This window comes from Penicillium paradoxum, assembly GCF_028828445.1.
Source record: "Penicillium paradoxum strain IBT 22861 chromosome Unknown utg000005l_segment0_segment0, whole genome shotgun sequence".
Taxonomy (NCBI): Eukaryota; Fungi; Ascomycota; class Eurotiomycetes; order Eurotiales; family Aspergillaceae; genus Penicillium; species Penicillium paradoxum.
Window position 1 is genome coordinate 1,290,942 of NW_026643183.1, and position 17,956 is coordinate 1,308,897.

At 50.9% G+C, this 17,956-nt stretch overlaps 7 protein-coding genes across 7 annotated transcripts; 2 read left to right on the top strand and 5 right to left on the bottom strand.

Moving 5' to 3' along the window:
* Positions 1–146: 146 nt before the first annotated feature.
* N7457_005509 (uncharacterized protein) lies at positions 147–1,757 on the bottom strand (the record flags this gene model as incomplete). The annotated part of the gene is made up of 1 exon (XM_057176553.1): positions 147–1,757. One exon carries the CDS (start codon positions 1,755–1,757, stop codon positions 147–149), a length of 1,611 nt encoding a protein of 536 aa, XP_057030855.1.
* Positions 1,758–2,996: 1,239 nt separating this feature from the next.
* On the bottom strand, positions 2,997–5,370 carry N7457_005510 (putative DNA helicase; the record flags this gene model as incomplete). Its single annotated transcript, XM_057176554.1, has 4 exons — positions 2,997–3,081; positions 3,155–3,215; positions 3,322–4,760; positions 4,814–5,370. The coding sequence occupies 4 exons, from the start codon at positions 5,368–5,370 to the stop codon at positions 2,997–2,999; spliced, it is 2,142 nt and encodes a 713-aa protein (XP_057030856.1).
* A 2,240-nt stretch (positions 5,371–7,610) lies between these two features.
* Positions 7,611–8,870, bottom strand: N7457_005511 (endonuclease III domain-containing protein; the record flags this gene model as incomplete). Its single annotated transcript, XM_057176555.1, has 1 exon — positions 7,611–8,870. The coding sequence occupies one exon, from the start codon at positions 8,868–8,870 to the stop codon at positions 7,611–7,613; it is 1,260 nt and encodes a 419-aa protein (XP_057030857.1).
* Positions 8,871–9,074: 204 nt separating this feature from the next.
* pex4 (putative ubiquitin conjugating enzyme (UbcJ)) lies at positions 9,075–9,645 on the top strand (the record flags this gene model as incomplete). Its single annotated transcript, XM_057176556.1, has 2 exons — positions 9,075–9,267; positions 9,308–9,645. The coding sequence occupies 2 exons, from the start codon at positions 9,075–9,077 to the stop codon at positions 9,643–9,645; spliced, it is 531 nt and encodes a 176-aa protein (XP_057030858.1).
* A 543-nt stretch (positions 9,646–10,188) lies between these two features.
* Positions 10,189–11,199, bottom strand: N7457_005513 (putative GPI anchored cell wall protein (Dan4); the record flags this gene model as incomplete). Its single annotated transcript, XM_057176557.1, has 1 exon — positions 10,189–11,199. The coding sequence occupies one exon, from the start codon at positions 11,197–11,199 to the stop codon at positions 10,189–10,191; it is 1,011 nt and encodes a 336-aa protein (XP_057030859.1).
* Positions 11,200–11,952: 753 nt separating this feature from the next.
* Positions 11,953–13,214, bottom strand: N7457_005514 (tyrosinase family protein; the record flags this gene model as incomplete). Its single annotated transcript, XM_057176558.1, has 4 exons — positions 11,953–12,664; positions 12,725–12,847; positions 12,911–13,036; positions 13,087–13,214. 4 exons carry the CDS (start codon positions 13,212–13,214, stop codon positions 11,953–11,955), a joined length of 1,089 nt encoding a protein of 362 aa, XP_057030860.1.
* A 2,374-nt stretch (positions 13,215–15,588) lies between these two features.
* Positions 15,589–16,374, top strand: N7457_005515 (sterol desaturase family protein; the record flags this gene model as incomplete). Its single annotated transcript, XM_057176559.1, has 1 exon — positions 15,589–16,374. The coding sequence occupies one exon, from the start codon at positions 15,589–15,591 to the stop codon at positions 16,372–16,374; it is 786 nt and encodes a 261-aa protein (XP_057030861.1).
* Between the last annotated feature and the right edge of the window lie 1,582 nt (positions 16,375–17,956).

The window sequence follows — 17,956 nt, forward strand, 5'->3', positions numbered from 1 at the left end:
AAATACGCGCATCGACATGCGTAAAAGGGAAACCAACAGCTCGAACGCATCGACTCTGTCAGTAAAAGAAAAGAAATTCGCTAAGAAAGAAGGAAAAAAAAAGTCAAAAGGCGCTGTGCACGCAACGAAGAAATAAAGAAAGATATTCAAATCATAGGAGCAGTCACAATCCGCTGACGTTCCCATTTGGAATGTCCGAATGGATCATCACGCGAGTAGAGATCCGATCGGTCCCACTCAGAGTCGCTGTCCGTAATGCCGGCGTACTGATCATCCGATCGAAACAGCTGAGAAGAATCGGTGTCATCCATCGCGCGACGGAATCGTAGGAACTCCCGCGACTGGGGGCTGGGCATGGGCTGTATTGCGTTTGATTGCATGGACTCGAGTGCCACGCGCTGCAAGTTGCGAATGTCATCACGCATAGTACCCACTTGGGTTTCTAGATTTCTGCGGGCAGTTTGCTCGCGGCGCAGGAGCGTGACTAACGTGCTGTATTGCTCTATTGAAACGCCCTGATATTCGGAGAGGGAGGTGGCGGAGGGAGCGGGGCGGAGAGTGCGCGAGTTTGTAGTGTCTGGACGGATTGTGCTCGTGCTTGAGGGGCGGGCGGATGCATTGAGGGGGCTAGGGGATTCTTCGCGGTCACTTGGGGAGAGAAGGCCGCTGGTTTTGCGCGGGCGAGAGAAGGATTCTGATGAAGGGTGGTGTCTTGAACGAGATGATTTTTCGGAGTTGGACTTTTCGGAGCCGTTGGTTTGCATGCGCGCAATGGCAAATTCTAGGTCGATGAGCTTCACTTCTAATGTGGTCAACCGCTGTTCCAGGGTGACGCTGTCATCTTGCTGCATTGTGTTGATGAAACTTGCAAAGTTTGGTGGGAGACTGGCTTGTTCTGCGCGTTGGTCGTCTTCCATCAAGGACGGTGTATCGGACATTCGGGTCACGCTGGTTACTGTCGTTCCCGAGGAAGGCCTCACAGATTGTCCACTATTGGAGCTTTCGTCTAACGGTGGAGGGGAGCCTGGAATTGAGGCTGGTGCAGGAGCGGATGTAGGTGCGGGCCAAGATGCCAATCCCTCTGGCAGCTGTTCTGTCATCTCGCGCAGGGCATCTGCGCTTCTCGACAGTCGGTGCGAGAGCAAACTATGTCTTCGCTCGGGGAGATAGCTTTTGTCTTCTTGCGGGTCGGAGATTGCGGTTGAAGCCACAGCAAACCGAGATTCGTCATCCGAGAAGACGACGCTAGGAAGAGTGGCCCGTCTTCGGCGCGGCTGCATGCTACCAGGCATTGAATCACGCAAGGTTGCGGAAGACAGAGGAGACAAGGGGGACAGATGTGTTTCCGCGAGTTGCAGGTTCTGCACGGAGAGCGGACTACTCCGGTGCGAGTTCAAATGCAGAGGCGGAGGGACAGCCAGCGGTGATTTTCCTTTCGCTAGCCCTGGGGTCCTCACCGGCGGCCTTGCGAAGCTCGATTCATAGGGATTCTCTTCTAGCTCATCAGCCTGGCTTTGCCTCTTCCGATTGAAGATCTTGCGCATCACTGTCTTCAAGGTGCTCCCTGTCCGGCGATGGGCAAGAGACGGTTGAGCATGGGAATGGAAGTCCATGGATGGCAGCGCCGTATCATAGTGTTCTCCGGTGTAGGATGCAGGGTTCGAGGCCGAGCGCTCTGTCCGGGGAGATGGCTGTTGAATACTCCCAGCTGACTCGCTGCCGGCACTCGTAATCGACCGTGGACTGTATTTCGACATCGCTGCGGGAGGGTAGGGAGGATAGCGATCGACAGAGAGTGGGCATGCAATGTATGCGCAAGGGATCCACTTAGATCATTAAAAACAATATCACGGGGACATGGGGTATATATCGTTGTAAAAGCAATGAGAATCAAAGATCGTCTGGAGCGAGTGTCGAGAAGCGAAAAATAAAAGATCGAAGGGCACCAAGGGTTTACAATTGCAACGGGCGACGGATTCGAATAACAACCAGGGGAATGGGGTTAGTCGACTTGTGGAACTATAGTCAAAGACTATCAAACGCGCGTTAGCTGATGAACCAGGCCATGAGGGGGTTACAAACGAGCACAGCGTACAATGTAGGATATCCTCGGGGACATAATGCGAGATGCTACACAGCTTCCACGGCAAGGGCGTTTGCCAGTCGCAGACTCAAAATACCGTTTACAACAAAGAACACCAAAAAAAAGGGAGATCTAAACGAGTGTCGGGCGAAGAGAGAGAGGAGGAAACAAAGGGGAAGAATTGGAGATTAGGGAGAGAGAGCTATCCCCACACCGGCACTTCACGCCACAACCGCAATTAAACAGGATTCCAACAGCAGGGAGAGAAGAAGACGTGGAATGCCAGGCAGTGGGGAACAATGCCGGTTAAAGGGTCTGCTGGAGTCCCCGACATGCTGCGCTAGAACCCTCTTTGTGAGAGTAAGCCTTCCAAGACTAGAACACTTGGGAAGTGCATATTTTTGGTCTGAAACACCACATGGCGAGATGCTGTTGATGGGATGTTCCGCACAGACCCGGTTCTTTTCAGCCGTACGGGGCAAATCCACGAAGGCCAGGTCACGAAAGCCCACGTAGGGGCTCTTCTAAGAACATTCGTAAAGGAATGTAGTGTCAAAGCGGGCGAATCGGGGCGCCGATCCGCGGCCCCTGCTGCTTCAGGCAATGCACCTCCGGCGCCTCCAAGCAGAAGTGATCGGCCAACTGGACATTTCAAAAATACCTTATCTCCCACATCCCTGGCCTTCCGCAGGGGTTTCGGGTTGAGACGGTGAGTTTCAAATGATTTGAGTAGTTGTCCTCGAATCACCGCGCTCCCCCACCGTAGAGGCCGTGCTCCAAATTTAATCTATCGCGTTGGGTGCTATATAGTGGGGAATATTGTTCTGGAAGCAGATCGGCTAGAACAATGAGCAAGAAGTCGGACTAAGTACGGAGTACGGAGTATGGAGTAGTCCCCGAGGCCGCACATTCGCTAGAGCAGGTCTCCGGCGTCGGGGTATCGCAGGTCGGCATTCTCTTCCAGAAAATCCATCCAGTGCTTGAGGAAGCTGCTGCCACTATACATTCCCAGTGTCGATCAGCATTAAACTATTGAATCTCCAATGACAGAGAAGAATCAACGTGACTTACCGACTGATCGTCTCCGAATCCCCACAAATACACAGGTGTCGCTTGGGGCGTGTCATAGCCACTACCACCTCGTTAGCAATCTATTGATTCTCCTACAGGTACTCCGTACAGCACCTGCAGACAAGTAGGTCGAATTGCGACCGGGAGGAATAAAAATACGAACATACCATTCAACCGGCGCTTCTCGCCAAGGAAGCCCACTTCGTGCTCCGCATTGCTGCGCACCAAGCTCACCACAACGGCCTCTTTCTCGCGCCCCTGGAATCCATCCACACTGCCAAGTTCAATCCCTGGATACTTCTCTCGCAGCATTCGTGATAGTAGAGCCAATTGCCCGTTGTAAGGGGTGATCACGGCAATGCTTTCGGGCCGAATACCCGCATCAACCAGCGTGTCCACATGTCTGGCAACGACCATAGCTTCCATCTCGTTGCTTTTGCTGTCTCCGAGCAATGCCCCCTTTTTGGTGATATCATCCTCCTCTGCCTTTTCGGGGAAATCCCCGCCTTGTGTATCCCAGAATACGAGGGGCTCCTGCGTATCGTCGGTACCTTCGACTTCGTAAGGCAGGTCGATCAGCAATCGGGCTTTGACCGCATCGCTGGCTATCAGCTTCCCCTCGTAGAGCTCATCGGACGGGAATCGCATGATCTTCTCATGCATTCGATATTGTGTGGTCAGCATGCGTTTGATTCCCGGTCCGTGCAGCGCCAATAAACGGTCGAACAGGGTGCGCTCAAGCGATACGCCCTTGAGCATTTCCTGGTCGGTTCCAGCCGTTGGCTCTTCGGCCTTACCCTTGGAAGGTTTATCTTTGGAATTCTGTCCAGATTTGACGGTCGGAGGTAATTGCAGATGGTCACCTGCAAGCACAACTTTCTCTGCGCCTAGAAGAGAGATCCAGCATTGTGCTTCCAGGGCTTGACTCGCCTCGTCGATGATCACAACATCGAACTTCTGGTTCTTCAGTTGATGACCTCCAGCGCCATGCAGAGTAGCCAGAACCACGCTACTCTCGCGCACCAAATTGTCCACGCATTTAGATTCGCGTTCCCGGAACTCCTTCCGGAGCTGCTTTAAATCATCATAGATACCTCGTCGCTCACGACCAGACCGAGTCTTTCGGATGCTAGCCTGTTTCTCATCGATCTCCTTCCGAATATCCTTCACAATTCCCCCAGCATCAGAGGTCTGCGTAAGGACTTCAAGGGAATGCTCAAGAACAGAAGGAAGTAGACGAGCCGGATGTCCAATGCGCACAACAGGAACCTTCGTAGGAGCCAGCCGTTCGACAATATTATCAACAGAAACGTTCGATGGACCGCAGACGAGGACACGCTTTTTGCGCCGAACCAATTGCAAGATCAACTCAATCAGAGTATGGGTCTTTCCCGTCCCAGGTGGACCATGGATCAAAGCAATATCCCTCGACGCCAGCGCGAATCGAATAGCATCCTTTTGCGAATCATTCAGCGACGGATCCACAAATTCCACCGTCTCAGTATCACCCAGTTGTAGCGGAGTCGTATGCCCAAACGCAACACGCATGAAATGCGTATAATCCGACTCAGTCATTTTGACCATCTTCTCCATAGTCTGTCTCATCCTAGAACAAGTCAACACCCCCAATCCAACAAATCCCATAAAAATAACCCATACCTCCGATACGTAACATCATTGGCAAGTTTAATAGCCCACAGCTTCTTCCCCCAAAGCTCCTCAATGGCCTCATCGTCCTCCTTCGATCGTGCCCCGCCACCCTGCTGCCCGAACGCAATCCAAATGGCGCGCTCTCCAGTCCGCGTAACGACACCTTCAGGTCCGCCCTTCTCGCCTTTATCCTTTTCCTTGTCCTTCCCGCCCGCGGCCTTCTTCGACCCCGCAGCAACGTCATTCACCCTCACCACATCCCCGACGCGAATTCCGTGCGATCCAAGACGCGGCGTCCCGTCTGCGGATCTAGTCTCGTCTGAGGCGACGGCTGGATCGGGTGCGAATTCGCCGACGACACGTCCGCCCAGTCCGGTGCGGCACTGCGAGAGGACGAGGCCTGTTAGGGCGGAGCCGGTTGCTTGGAGGGTGCGGCGTGTTGCGGGGGAGACGGAGGCAGCTGTGCTGGCTAGTTTGGAGGAGGAGACTTCGGCTTCGTGTTCTTGGAGGAGAAGGTGGAGTTGGGTTGAGGCGAAGAGGGGGATTGGGATCGGGGTTGGGGCCATTTTGGCTGGTGTAGAGGTGGAGGCTGGAGGTTGGATGTTATATATTAAAATTGGCCTTGTCTAGGTAGTATCAGTTGGTAGAAGACCTAGCAGTGGGGTGTGGTGCTGTGTGATATTCCAAGGTGTGTGTTTGCGGTCCGTCGAGGGACCGGCGATAAAGAAGCTTCATCGCTTATCTCCGTATGAGCGTGATGTATCCTTATACGATGGTCATAAAATGAGTCTGAACTGAACACTGTGATCTAAATCTAGAATGAACTACTAACCACATATGACGGTCGTCGTTTCCTTAAATAAGTCACTTCGTCTTATTCCTCTTCTCCGTCCTCTGCTTTCTTTAAGCTCGTGCATTATACTATCTTTCTCTCAAGGCTCTCGTCCTTGATCCCGTAACAGCCTTCCCCTTATGCCATTCTCAAAAAATCCTCAAGTTGAAACAAACCGGTGCAAACTCCGACCGAGACCTAAAGAATATTGAAGCAACATCCTTGCCCATTAGCTTGGGTGAGCAAATCCAACCCCAGGAAGAAGCGACGGACCAAATTGACCAACTCGAGCTAGGTGAAGATCGAATCCAAATCCCGAATATGCCAAGCGGGATACCAAATAGTGAAGATCGCAATAGATTCACAATCAACGAGCTGCTTCCATATGTCTCTATCACAGAGGAGTGGATCAAATATGCGGCAGTGAAGGTGTTAAAACACGAATGCGCTCCCAAAAACAGCCTATCCCGCGCGGAGATAACTGTGGCAGCTGCCACAGGAAATTTGAGATAGTTCGAAGCCCGATACATTCATAGCAGTCGCTGCTATTGAGAGGCTCACAAGGGCATACAAGGACAGTGAGCTCGCTACTAAGCTCCAATAGGGGAACAACCCGGCGTATTTATCACTACGACTTGAGCAATTATGTGATTCCGTTGGTCAATTCAGAGCTAGAATTGGTTCATACCCTCGGTCAGTGGTTTCGAAGCAACCAAGGGGATGGTGTTCTCAGGATCGTGGTATACTCCGGACACGCAAGGGTGGCAGGACGAGCCGCAACAACATAGATGTTAGGGTGAGTTAGATAGCGACCATTTAATATGTACATGCTAACGAGTTCACTATAGTGGCCGAGCTAACATATCTGGGAATCTTCAGGGGCCGACGTGTGATACTTTGTTGGTGATACATGCTATATCTTCGACTGTTGTTCAGGAGGGTCTCTGGCCTTAGGAGACGACACCGGCGATGAGTTTCTAGCCTCTTATGGGTGGGACGGCTTTGCCTATACCTCTACCAACTGGCCCTTAACTCGGTCCTTGACCGATATTCTCATCGATCTGAGTGGACGTCCAGCAACCCTAGCGCAGATATATGCAACTATTTTCCGCCGTGCCCATCAGAGCCAAGTTGAAGCCTCTCCTGTGCATGTTCCAAATCGAGAGAAACCCAGCGTTACTCTGGCTCCCTCTGGCCTAAGTCACATTCACAGATGCCGCCACCAGGCAATGACACCGTCAGTGTGCTCCTCCAGAGCTTCATCGCCAGCTGGGAGGCCTGAACGAACAAGGAGTATTAAACGCCATTCGATTAACAATTATGTTCTATTCTTTGCTTCTTCGCAGTCAGCCTATTACCACGGTTTCATCCATTGATGTTTCACAGTCATGTCTGTGCCTACAGCTCCTATTCTTTCCCCTCGGTCAAGGGCGACCGTCGCTTTCGATGGCGGCAGATGTGACAGTATCCTGGATATATTCACATAGTAGCCAAGTGACTCCCGCTCCCATAGGAGTGGGAGTAGCTAGAACAATCAAGCATCCTCTTCCCCTGCTTTCGGCGTGACAGCAGGCCCAAGTTTGACTAGTACACAGACTCCAGCGTTACCCAGGTAGGGATATCTACTAGCACATATCTGTAGAATAGCGTCAATTCAATCGAATGCTATGTAACGTATTAAATTCAGTATATATGTGTTTCTACATGGAGAATGGCCCTAAATTATGAAAAGTAAGTCAATCAGTGAAGCCCAGTGCCCGCACGGTTTGCAAATGGTTCCCGTAGGATAATATACATCATCACACGGGCAATTGGATTCGTCCACAGCCAGGGACGATATAAACCCCTCGCGTATGCTCCTCGAATAGTCCATGGAAAGACAATCCGGATCATCGTTTCTCTGGCAACGATCCGTCCACTTCAAACGTAATCTTGGAGGTATAAGACAGATTATGAGCAAGCAACATGTCCCGATCAAACAGCCTCAATCTTAACCTTCGGCTCATCCAATTCAGGACTTCTCTTAACCCTCGACATAGTAGGCTCCAACCCCCGAATCTCACTCTTACAAAGCCGCGAGCCAGCAAGATAGCAATCTCCACAGCGACGCTTAACGGGCAGACAAACCGTCTGCCCAAGCCCAACAAGCAACTTATTAATCTCATGCCACTTATCATGCGGCAACCATGACTGCAGCGCCATCCGCGTCTCCTCCGGATTCTTGGTCTTATTCCAGCCCCAGAGATTCGTAATGCGGTGGACATGCACATCGACTCCAATGCCCTCGTGTTTGCCCCATGCCGCGCTCAGACACAGGTATGCCATTTTCGGCCCAACGCCCGGAAGAGCCATTAGCCCTTCGGGCGTCGAGGGGATATCGCCATCGTGCTGGTCGCGCAGTATTAAAGCGGTCGCTTTGATGTATTTTGTTTTGTTGTTGTGGAAGCCGACTGTGCGGATTAGTTCGTTCAGACGCGTGGGATCCACAGCCAGGATATTTTTTAGGTTGAGCGTGCTGTCTTTGGTGTCTGTGTCGTTGGACTCGTCTTCCAATTTGATTTTGATATCCGGTGAGTCGTCGCCGAGTTCTGTGTGTAGACGTTGCATCGCTACCGCTGTGACGGTGTCTTTTGTCTGCGATGAGAGCATCAGTGCGATGAGTGTCTGGAATCGTCGGTCCTGGGGTGAGGATGCCCGCCAGTAGAGCTCGGAGCAACCCATTGTGTCTACCGGTGCGGTCGGATTGTCGGCCCGCATCTGCTTGATGGTGTTGTACATTGTCTCCCAATTGGACGGGGGCTCGACTTTGACCAGGCCGTCGGCATCGCGGGTTTTGCGGGCTGGGAGACGTCTTGCTTTTGGTGCCGGTGTGGGTTTCTGATCGGGCTCATTCTTGACGATGACTTTGCGGGGTGTGCGAGGACTCTTCTTCGGGACTGGGGGGTTTAAGGGACTCGCATTGCGCTTTTGACGTTTCGGTGGCGGTTCAAGGAGGTCTTCGATATCGGCTGTGTCTGCCTCGGAAAGAACGGAGTCGTCATCGCTTTCGGCAATCAAACTCGGTGGTACAGCAACAGATTCAGGCTCGGTCTTGACGGTCGGAGTTGCATTTGCATTGTAGGCGAAACTTTTCAAAGCGCTGACAGCGGAGGAGTTGCGCGTCTGACGTCGCACGGGGGACGAAAGTGCCTGTAGCACCTTCGCGGTATCCTTGGAAGTACGAGAAGTGCGCATGACGGAGATTGAACATGAAACAGGAAACAAATCCCCGAAGAAAACAGAAAGTCGGAAACAATTTCACATGGTTGACCCGTGGGTGGGCCATGGGGCAGAACTTCCCCAGCCTCGGCGATCGCAGTTCCCGAGTCAACTGCGGACTGAGGAAACCACTTCGACTACACATCTACTGTAATTACACAACTTATATCCACGTTCAATATGTCGCAGGCAATGTCAGGTAACACGACACAGCGGCTTATTCGTGAGCTGAAGGGGTACCACTCCACCCCGAATGAGGCACTGTTGCACCTCGGCCCTGTCGATGAGGACCTACTACGTTGGGAGGCGGTGTTGAAGGGCGTAGATGGAACACCGTACGAGGGCAAGTCTACTCAGTCCAGCCACTTTTACAGTTCATATGCTGGGCGATCAGGTCACTAATGCGACAACAGGCGGACTCTGGCACCTTCGCATCGCCATTCCTCCAAACTATCCTCTTGCGCCGCCGGCTATCCACTTTACGACCCGTATCTCGCACCCGAATATCTCCTTCACGACAGGCGAGATCTGTCTCACGCTTCTGACCACCGAGCATTGGAGCCCAGTCTATACCCTATCGAGTACACTCACGGCTGTCCAGCAGCTATTGACAGATCCGCAACCTGATTCGCCTCTGAATGTTGATGTTGCGGCTCTGCTGCGTGACGGGGATCTCGCCGCCTGGGAGAGTGTGGTGCGGTACTGGACGGGCGAGGAACGGTGGAAGGGCGCCGGCAATGTTGGACGATAATGGTCTCTTTGGACTAGTTGAGATATTTTGGGCTCCGTTGAGAGACCCATTCTGGATTTGATTTGTCTCTGCTCTTTTTCTGAGGGTTGACATCATTGACCGCACATAACATACCCCTTGTACATTCCGATCATCTTATATACCTAGCACGTTTTACTCTACTCTATACATACTTATTCAGCAAATTTTACAGTTGATCTTGAGACAATGTGATACTTGAGCACAATTTTTGCATTGTCTTCAATGTGAAGATTGAAGATCGGCTAAAATTCATCACATGAAAAATGTTAGCGTGTGCTATGCGCTGTAAATGTTTTGGATCGGTGAAAAGCCGAGAAAAAAGGATCCCGAGGCATGATAAAAAATGCCAGCCGTTGAACGCCGAAGAACGAAGGAAAGACATAAGTAGGTCGTCACGGGTCATGCGGAAAGATAGTACAATGACAATTGGCATGAAGATGCAGAACCGATTTCAGATGCTAAAAAAGAAGCGCCGTTGAAGATGATAAAGATGCAAGCAGGCGAGTAGGCAAAATCCATCGATTAGAGGGCCATTGCGACCGCGACGGCACCACCAACCATGGCGATAACCTCACGAGCCATACCAGTAGTCAACGCGGCGGCACCCGTCTGCAGACCGGGCTTAACGACAGTGGTGGCTGCAGCTTTGCCGGTTGGCGTCGGGGTGATGACAGTGTAGGAGGTGATGGTGCTCAGGCTGCCATCAGCCATGGTGGTGGTGCTCTTGAAGGTGGAAGTGCTCAAGCTGGTGGGCTCTGTAGTTTGAGCAGAAGTAGTTGAGCGACTAGAAGTAGACTTCGACGAGCTGGACGAAGTGCTCGTGGTCGTCGACAGAGTCGACGGAGCAGTGGTAGTCGCGGCCTGGGTGGTCTGGCTAGTCGAGGGCACAGATGTGGGGGTGGTCTGCTCAGCAGTAGTCTGAGTAGTGACCACGTCCGTGGTAGAGATGGGGACTGAGACAGAGCTGGCAGAGGTGGTCGGGTCGGCCGAAGTAACACTCGACTCAGCACTGGTAGTTGGCTCAGTCTTTGATGCCGAGGTGGTCTCACTGGTCTCAGGAACTGAGGTAGTTGGTTCAGTGGTAGGTGCAGCGGTAGGTTCAGTGGTGGGTTCAGTGGAGGGTTCAGTGGTAGGCGCAGTGGTAGGCGCAGTGGTAGGTTCAGTGGTGGGTTCAGCGATGGGTTCAGTAGTAGGCTCAGTGCTCGCCGAAGTCACAGGAGGAACGGTTTCAGACGGCTCAGGACTGGCAGTGGCGTTGTTCTGGCGCTTGGCAAGCTTCATGAGGCTCGCAATAGCGGGTTCCTCGGCTTGAAGAGCTTCGGCGGCATGAAGGTCAGTCGGGAAGATTCCATGACGGAATTTGGTGGAAAGAACATGCAGAGCATCATGAAGCGAGACTGCGTTGATGTCGGCAAGTGCTTCCTGGAGAGACTCACGTTGGGAAGCCTCCGAGTCCACTGCATCTGCTGCGAAAACCGCAGACAGAGCGAGCAGTGTCACAAAGAGCAATTGGAGCAAACTGATACGCAGCATGATGCAAAGATCAGCGATAAGTAGATCCGGCTGATAGGAGAGATGTGAAAGAAGAAGAAAGACGATGGGCGACGAAGTGGGAGTTTTAAATTTTACGACAGAGAAGGAGCTATCCAAAAGATGTTATCCAATCGACTCCACCTCGAGTGGCAATCTCACGAACTGGTTTTTTTTCTTTTTCCCTTTCTTCTGGATTTCACGGTTTTTCGCACTAGTGAAGAGAGGACCCGATAGTCATCGGCGTGGCTGACTTTCTCACGGAGTCCAGACCTATCAAATGTCTTGGATCGGCCTCGACGAAGCTTGATACTTTCCGACCACAACTATTTTAAAACAATCGAGCAGTGATGAAACTGCAACACAAGGCGCAGTCAGACAGGGCGTAGGTGCAGTGTTAAAGAGTGCCAGTTCATCATCCCAGCTCCACTCCTTTCTATTGGCCCGGTGTCAGCGCTAACAATAGCAAAAAGGACAATAATAGAAAGTCGTGTTGTCATTATTTCTTTTTTACTCCATCTGGCAATTTCAAGAAAGGGGTTATTGTCTCCCCTGGAGCCTTTCCATGGCTCTACAATATGTGCAAAAGATTAATTGTGTACGGAGGACTCCTACTACGGAGTACTCCGTACAAAGTACAAATCTCCCAAAAGTCGAGCAGTCATAACTCTCCACAGCGGGTGTATTGTTGTCCGATACAGCCGAGCATCCCAGGGACTGGTCATTTGTGTACCTCGTACCTCAGGTCGGCCTCAGCTACGGAGTATACGAAAAGCAATACCCGCGCCGGGTGGGATCCATAGTATCGCCGACCGACCGGGACCGACCAAGCACCCCAAATTCCATCATCATATCGACGGTGACCTCCGTGCTGTTCGGCGGATTGAGAAGCCGGTCTGTTCCATTAAGCGCAAACCGACGATTCTGTTCATCCTTAGCTTGCCAGATACTCCACAACCGATCGATCATACCGTGGTGCAGCATGAACGCCGGGTCTTGTGGAGACGTGAACAGGTCTTGGAGAGTCGCGCCGAGGCTGAAATGGCCGCCGCCATGAACGCCCAGGACCCCGTCTGGCCGTACGGGCCAGTAATCCATGGCAGTCTGGAAGTCGGAGATATTCTCCGCGGCCAGGAGTCGGTCGACAATGGTCTTATTATCGTAATTATGGCTGACGAAGTTGTTGAGACTTCGGTTGAAGCAGCGCGGATTGTAGTCAAAGCCCGGTTCGGGGAGCTCGGTGAATGAGGCAATGTTTCGCGAGAACGGTCCCAAATGGATTTCCATGTCTTTGAAGGGTCCACATCGGACACAGCCGCCACCCGACCCTGGAGGAAGCGTTACCACGCCACCTTGGATGCTTTGCTCGCCCGGGTTCTGCTCTCCGTCGCCCGACAGTGAGCTGTCGCTGCAATCGAAGAGAGGGCTCGCCTTGAGGTTTTCCGACCACAACGGCCAGTTCCAGTATCTGGGTTCTACATTAGTTTGCAATCTTATTGGTCGGACGTAAGGAGGGGGTGGTCCTTACGGGAGGTAGCCAGAGTAACCACACTCGTCTCGCAGGGCTGTCTCCCAAAGCCAGAGAAAGTGGCGATGCCATGGGAGAAACAGCCCGCTGTAGTGCGCATTGAGGGTGTAGTTAACGTGAGTACTGTACGGCCATGTCAGTCCTGTATAGTATAACCTCGGAAGGCATGAAGCTGTTCACACATACGCCACAAAATCATCAAATCTATTGCGCACACCTGGGTATTCCTCTCTTGGAAGGTGCTGGGGCTGCCGTTGCATACACAACACCGCATCGGTATAGTCGATTCGCTCAGTTCGGGTCAATTCTCCCCTGTCCAATGTCAGCTCGAATCAGTCCAGATATCGGCAATAAGCACAAACCACTCCTTCCGCACGCCATTGTTGTGGTTTCCACACAACTCGAAAGATATGTTGATTATGGAGGCATCGACCAGCGAAACCAGAAGCCCCAATGCAAAGATCAAGGCAGGCTGATAAAAAGCAATCATCCTGTCACTCTAAAAAGCACACCCTCGAACGTGTCCAGATCGATGACAGACGATCGAGACTTCCGAGAAAACCCCACTGCTCAAGATGGTCTGTGGTCATGGTTTATAACCTCTCAAATCCTGCAACCAGGCTAACAAAACCGGATAATACCCCTTGTATGATATGTAAGTAAGTACCCCGTACCCCATACGGAGTATATGGGGCTGTTTATTGTTTTCCCCCAAATTCTAGACCTTGATTTGGCACGGTGAACCAGGAACAGCACTTGGCTATGCGGGTTCTGACCTGTCAGTGTGGGGGGTGTCACCCTGCAGGGATGGAAACGTCCAGGTGGCAGGCACTTACTCTCGAGACGGGACAAAGTGATCACACTATCTCCTTACAAACAGGACAGGCTGGGGTTCCAGACCAATGAAGTTGATTTTGGAGGTCGTTTGTCGTTGTGCAGGTGTTCTGGGCGAACCATTCGGGCCACTAGTTTGGCGGGCTACATTAGCTCTCGACGTGCAGAGATAGCCCCTATTTGACCGGGGTCCCTCTCAACCAATCTTTTCAATTGCATGCACTGGATGTTCAAGCTACGCGAGTCAGGATGTCAACCTACATACGGAGCATGGAGTACGGACTACTCCGTACATACGTCAATGATAGCTATATTTGTCATGGTTTATTGGGTGACTAGACCGTCGTTTGCTATCGCAATCAAACAGGTCTTCAATGCCGTGGTTATATGTACCCACCCGACCAACACTTGAATCCTAGATAGTAGCTTTCAGACTTGGAATACTTAGCGATGCCTGATGGCTATACGAAATGCTCATTCCACAGAAATTGTAAATAAGCACCCAGTTCACCTGAAAATGCAGAGTATATGGTACCAGGCATAGCGGTTCATGCGTCTATACAATCTTAAAAAAAAAGCCAACAAATGAAACATGCATCATCCCTCCCGATAGGTGCATATTCTAGTACGATCCAGAGCAGGAATTAATCCCTGTCAGGTTGTCATACTACTCCCCAAAATTTGGTCACCCTAGCACGTGTCTAAAACGCTTAATACTGCCACTGCGTGAGGCTGATTTCCAACCGCTGTTCTCGTATAAAGAGTGATTCTGTATACACACACATATTGTCTCTGTCTGTTCTAAATCGGGCACAGTTGCAGCGTGGACAATCCCAGCCGAGTAGATGCAGGTGACAACACCAAAAAAGATCGTCCATGAACCCTGTAAGCTAATTCAGCAAGCCACCACGATTGAATCCCGAATGAGCAATTAGATCCCCTCTTGAGAATCATAACCTATTCCCAATACGGACTGGATAACAGCATTGTCCCCGATCTACAGCATCTCCTAGGTCATAGATATCGCACTAGGCTTTTGGGTATCCACCGGGCCTGTGGGAATGACAAGGATGAAAAAGTACCATTTGACCTTCGAACAAGCAGCAGAGGAAAAATATCAACAGATTATGTGACCCTCTCTTTTCAAAGTTATTAACACCATATTTTGCGGCAAAGGGAAAACCACTGTCGGTCACACTGACCCCAATCTAGAAATCATATAATAGACCCCATGGACGATTGAGCTACAAAGGTAGATCCGGGCTTTTGCTATCAGGTCTTTCCTCAATTTTGGGCAATGCAGCTAGTCACCTTAGGGTCTTGGACTAGCCGAATTCTTCTACACAGTGCTGCGTCGTACTCCGTAGTGCGTACACGTCTACGGGTAGTCGTGACTCGGTTGGTCCCACTTCTACACTCATAAGGGGTCATATGTCGTGGATATCTGAAAATACTGTCATTTCAGTTGATAATTTGGTGTCAGTGCCTTTGAATTGGGCAACTTTCAACCCCAGCCACGTTCTAGGCAATCGAGCATCTTGACGTGTGAGCCACAGAGCGCAGCACGGTCCCGGGGATGATGGATGACGCTGGCTTTGTTCCGGAGACTTTTGAGGGAGGGAAGGTCAAGAAAGTTACGTGTTTTCTTGTCTGAAGGGAGACGGACGAATTGAGAGAGCGAGGTGTATACTTGTCTTTGAAGAGAACAGAAAGAGATCAGATCGTGAATCTCAATATCTCAACATCCCAAACACCGCATCGAGCTTCTTGGCTAAACCTCCGAACAACATATTCCTCAGATATCTATCTACAGAAACAAACTCTCAGGTACAAGTCTCCATGCTCTAAGCCTTTTCACATGGTGTTGAATCGCACCATTAGCGGCGACGCCCGATGCGGGGGCCATGAAAAGCTGGGGAACCGAGGCACACACATAATACCCTGAGGACTCACTCACCACAGAGTTAGCAACCATCCCATGTCTTTCTCGACCTTGGTCGCATGGCCATTTTATACAAGCTCAAGTCACAATGGACATTCTAAATAGCTCCCTGGGCCAGCTACTCCCCGAAATCGCGACACTCTGGTCGCAGATTGTGGCCAGATATTCGCCCCAGCAAATCGAGTTTCTGGGAACGCTGCTATTCCAGATCCTATTCTTCTGGATACCTTCGTTATGCTATATGTCCCTTGACGTGATCGCGCCCTCCTTCTCCCAGCGCCACAAGATCCAACCCGCCCCCAAACAGCCAAGCCGTCAGGAGATCGCACGATGTTTCATAGTCGTCACGCAGAACCAGATCATATCCTCTATACTTCATCTGCTGTTACTTTCCGCAACCACTTATGCTGGTATCAACTCATCATATCGAATCGAAAGCTCCCTACCGACCCTAGCCGAGATCCTCCGCGACGTCTTCCTCAGCCTGTTGATGCGCGAGGTGATGTTCTACTACAGCCACCGAATCCTACATACCCCTTCTCTCTACGCCCGGATTCATAAGAAACACCACCGCTTCACGGCGCCCATTGCGCTGGCTGCTCAGTTCGCGCATCCAATCGAGCAGATCGTCGCTAATGCATTGCCCGTCTCTTTGCCGCCGCAGTTGTTGCGGAGTCACATTGTTTCTTTCTGGGTTTTCTTGGCTTATGAGCTTTTCAATATGTCGACAGTCCATAGTGGGTATGATTTTTTCCATAATAAGGCGAAGATGCATGATCTCCATCATGAGAAGTTCAATCTGAACTATGGCACGCTGGGTTTATTGGACTGGGTGCACGGAACGGATAAGCTAACGAAGCGCCGGACCGAGTGAAGGTAATCGGTTGCTATATATGGAGTAGTAATAGCTAGTTACTTGGGTTCCTACAGCCTACATGTATGCATCTACGGAGTACGGAGTACCGGTATGTAAGTAGGCTTAACGCGCGCGAATGCATACATGATCAATATCCCACTTGTGGACATTTATTGCAGATTGCTCGCGTATTACGAAGATGTAAAGCGCTTAGGGGTGAGTTTCGAATAAAATCGAATCTGCTACCTGAATATCCCTAGCCAAGATTACTGTATCTTGTGAATCATACTCCGTAGTCCCTGATCAGAGCTATTCCCACAGCCAAAGCGATTCCTACCGTCCAAATCCCGGCCTTCCTCTATCTCTAGGTGTTGAAGCTCTTACGGCCATTTAGATCATGCACCTACAGAGTAAATATTTATACAAAAAGAGTGGCTTTCAAATAGTACAGTACCTACCGTCTAGCGATATATATCGATATAGTTCTCGGGAAGGGCAGAAAATGTCCGTGAAAGGACTTCAGGAAAGACTACTTCGTACCAAGATGTCGCATGGCCACAAACGCTGCTGATCGTATGTACAGCTTCCTTATGCCTGCTTTCTTTCTAGAGAGATATTCCAAGGTTGAATCATAGGACCTGATATAGGCATCCACTGAGGTCTGTATCATCGTAATTTAGGTGTTCTAATTTTGTGGCGGTTTAAAATTGGGCATATCCAGGCAGGAAATTTGATTTTAATTGAAATGGACCCCTGAGAGTTACCTGTACATGCAGATTTGCATAAGTATTGTTTTATCCTCTCCCCTTTCTATTTTTATGGGTATTTATCCGTAGTGCTTTGTGAATCCCGGTCAGTACCCCGTTCCTAGGTACCCTTGGTCGGGTTCTCGTTGGCCCTGACAGTCGTGGCTCGGCACTGCTCGGCATTATATTTCTCCGGACCGTTTTGCCGTTGGTGTGGTGTGGTGAGTTTGCCAGTGTGCAGAATGGCACGATGATCTGGAACATCCCTGTCCATAACCTTGAAAATAGGTTGGAAAGGATTGATATCGCCAGAACGACATACCGACTCGAATAATACCCTGGGAACCTTGGAATGAAACTTCGTTCGGGGTGGGGCAGTTTGACGCTGTATTCTTGGCTTTCCTGGTCTTAAAGATCTGCAGCAAAACAAAAATAAAAGATCGCGATCGTCGCTTATGCTCTCGCAGGAAGCACATTCGCTCATCCGTGGACGAGTGGCCTGATGAGTCATATAAGGCTGTGGCTGACCACGCTCAGACAATGGAGATGGTGGTCTTGGAAGAGGTGGTCTTGGAGGAGCTTGTCTTACGATCTCAGACATGGGGCAGCGTGCTAATTGCATTGTGGGTTACTCCGTAGATCGAGTCAACGCCCGGACATACTCCGTAAGCCTTGCCAGGGAAGATGGGTGAATGCCTAGACTTCAAGTGCAGCCTTTTGCTATCGACGCGTCATCTTCACACACGCCCTTTTTAGAGGCGAGTATTTATAGTCGGTTGTTTTCCACGGGGGTTGGGATCAAAGTCTTAGTATGATCCAGGCAAGAGTCCGGGGGCGGGGCACGTTGACGGGGT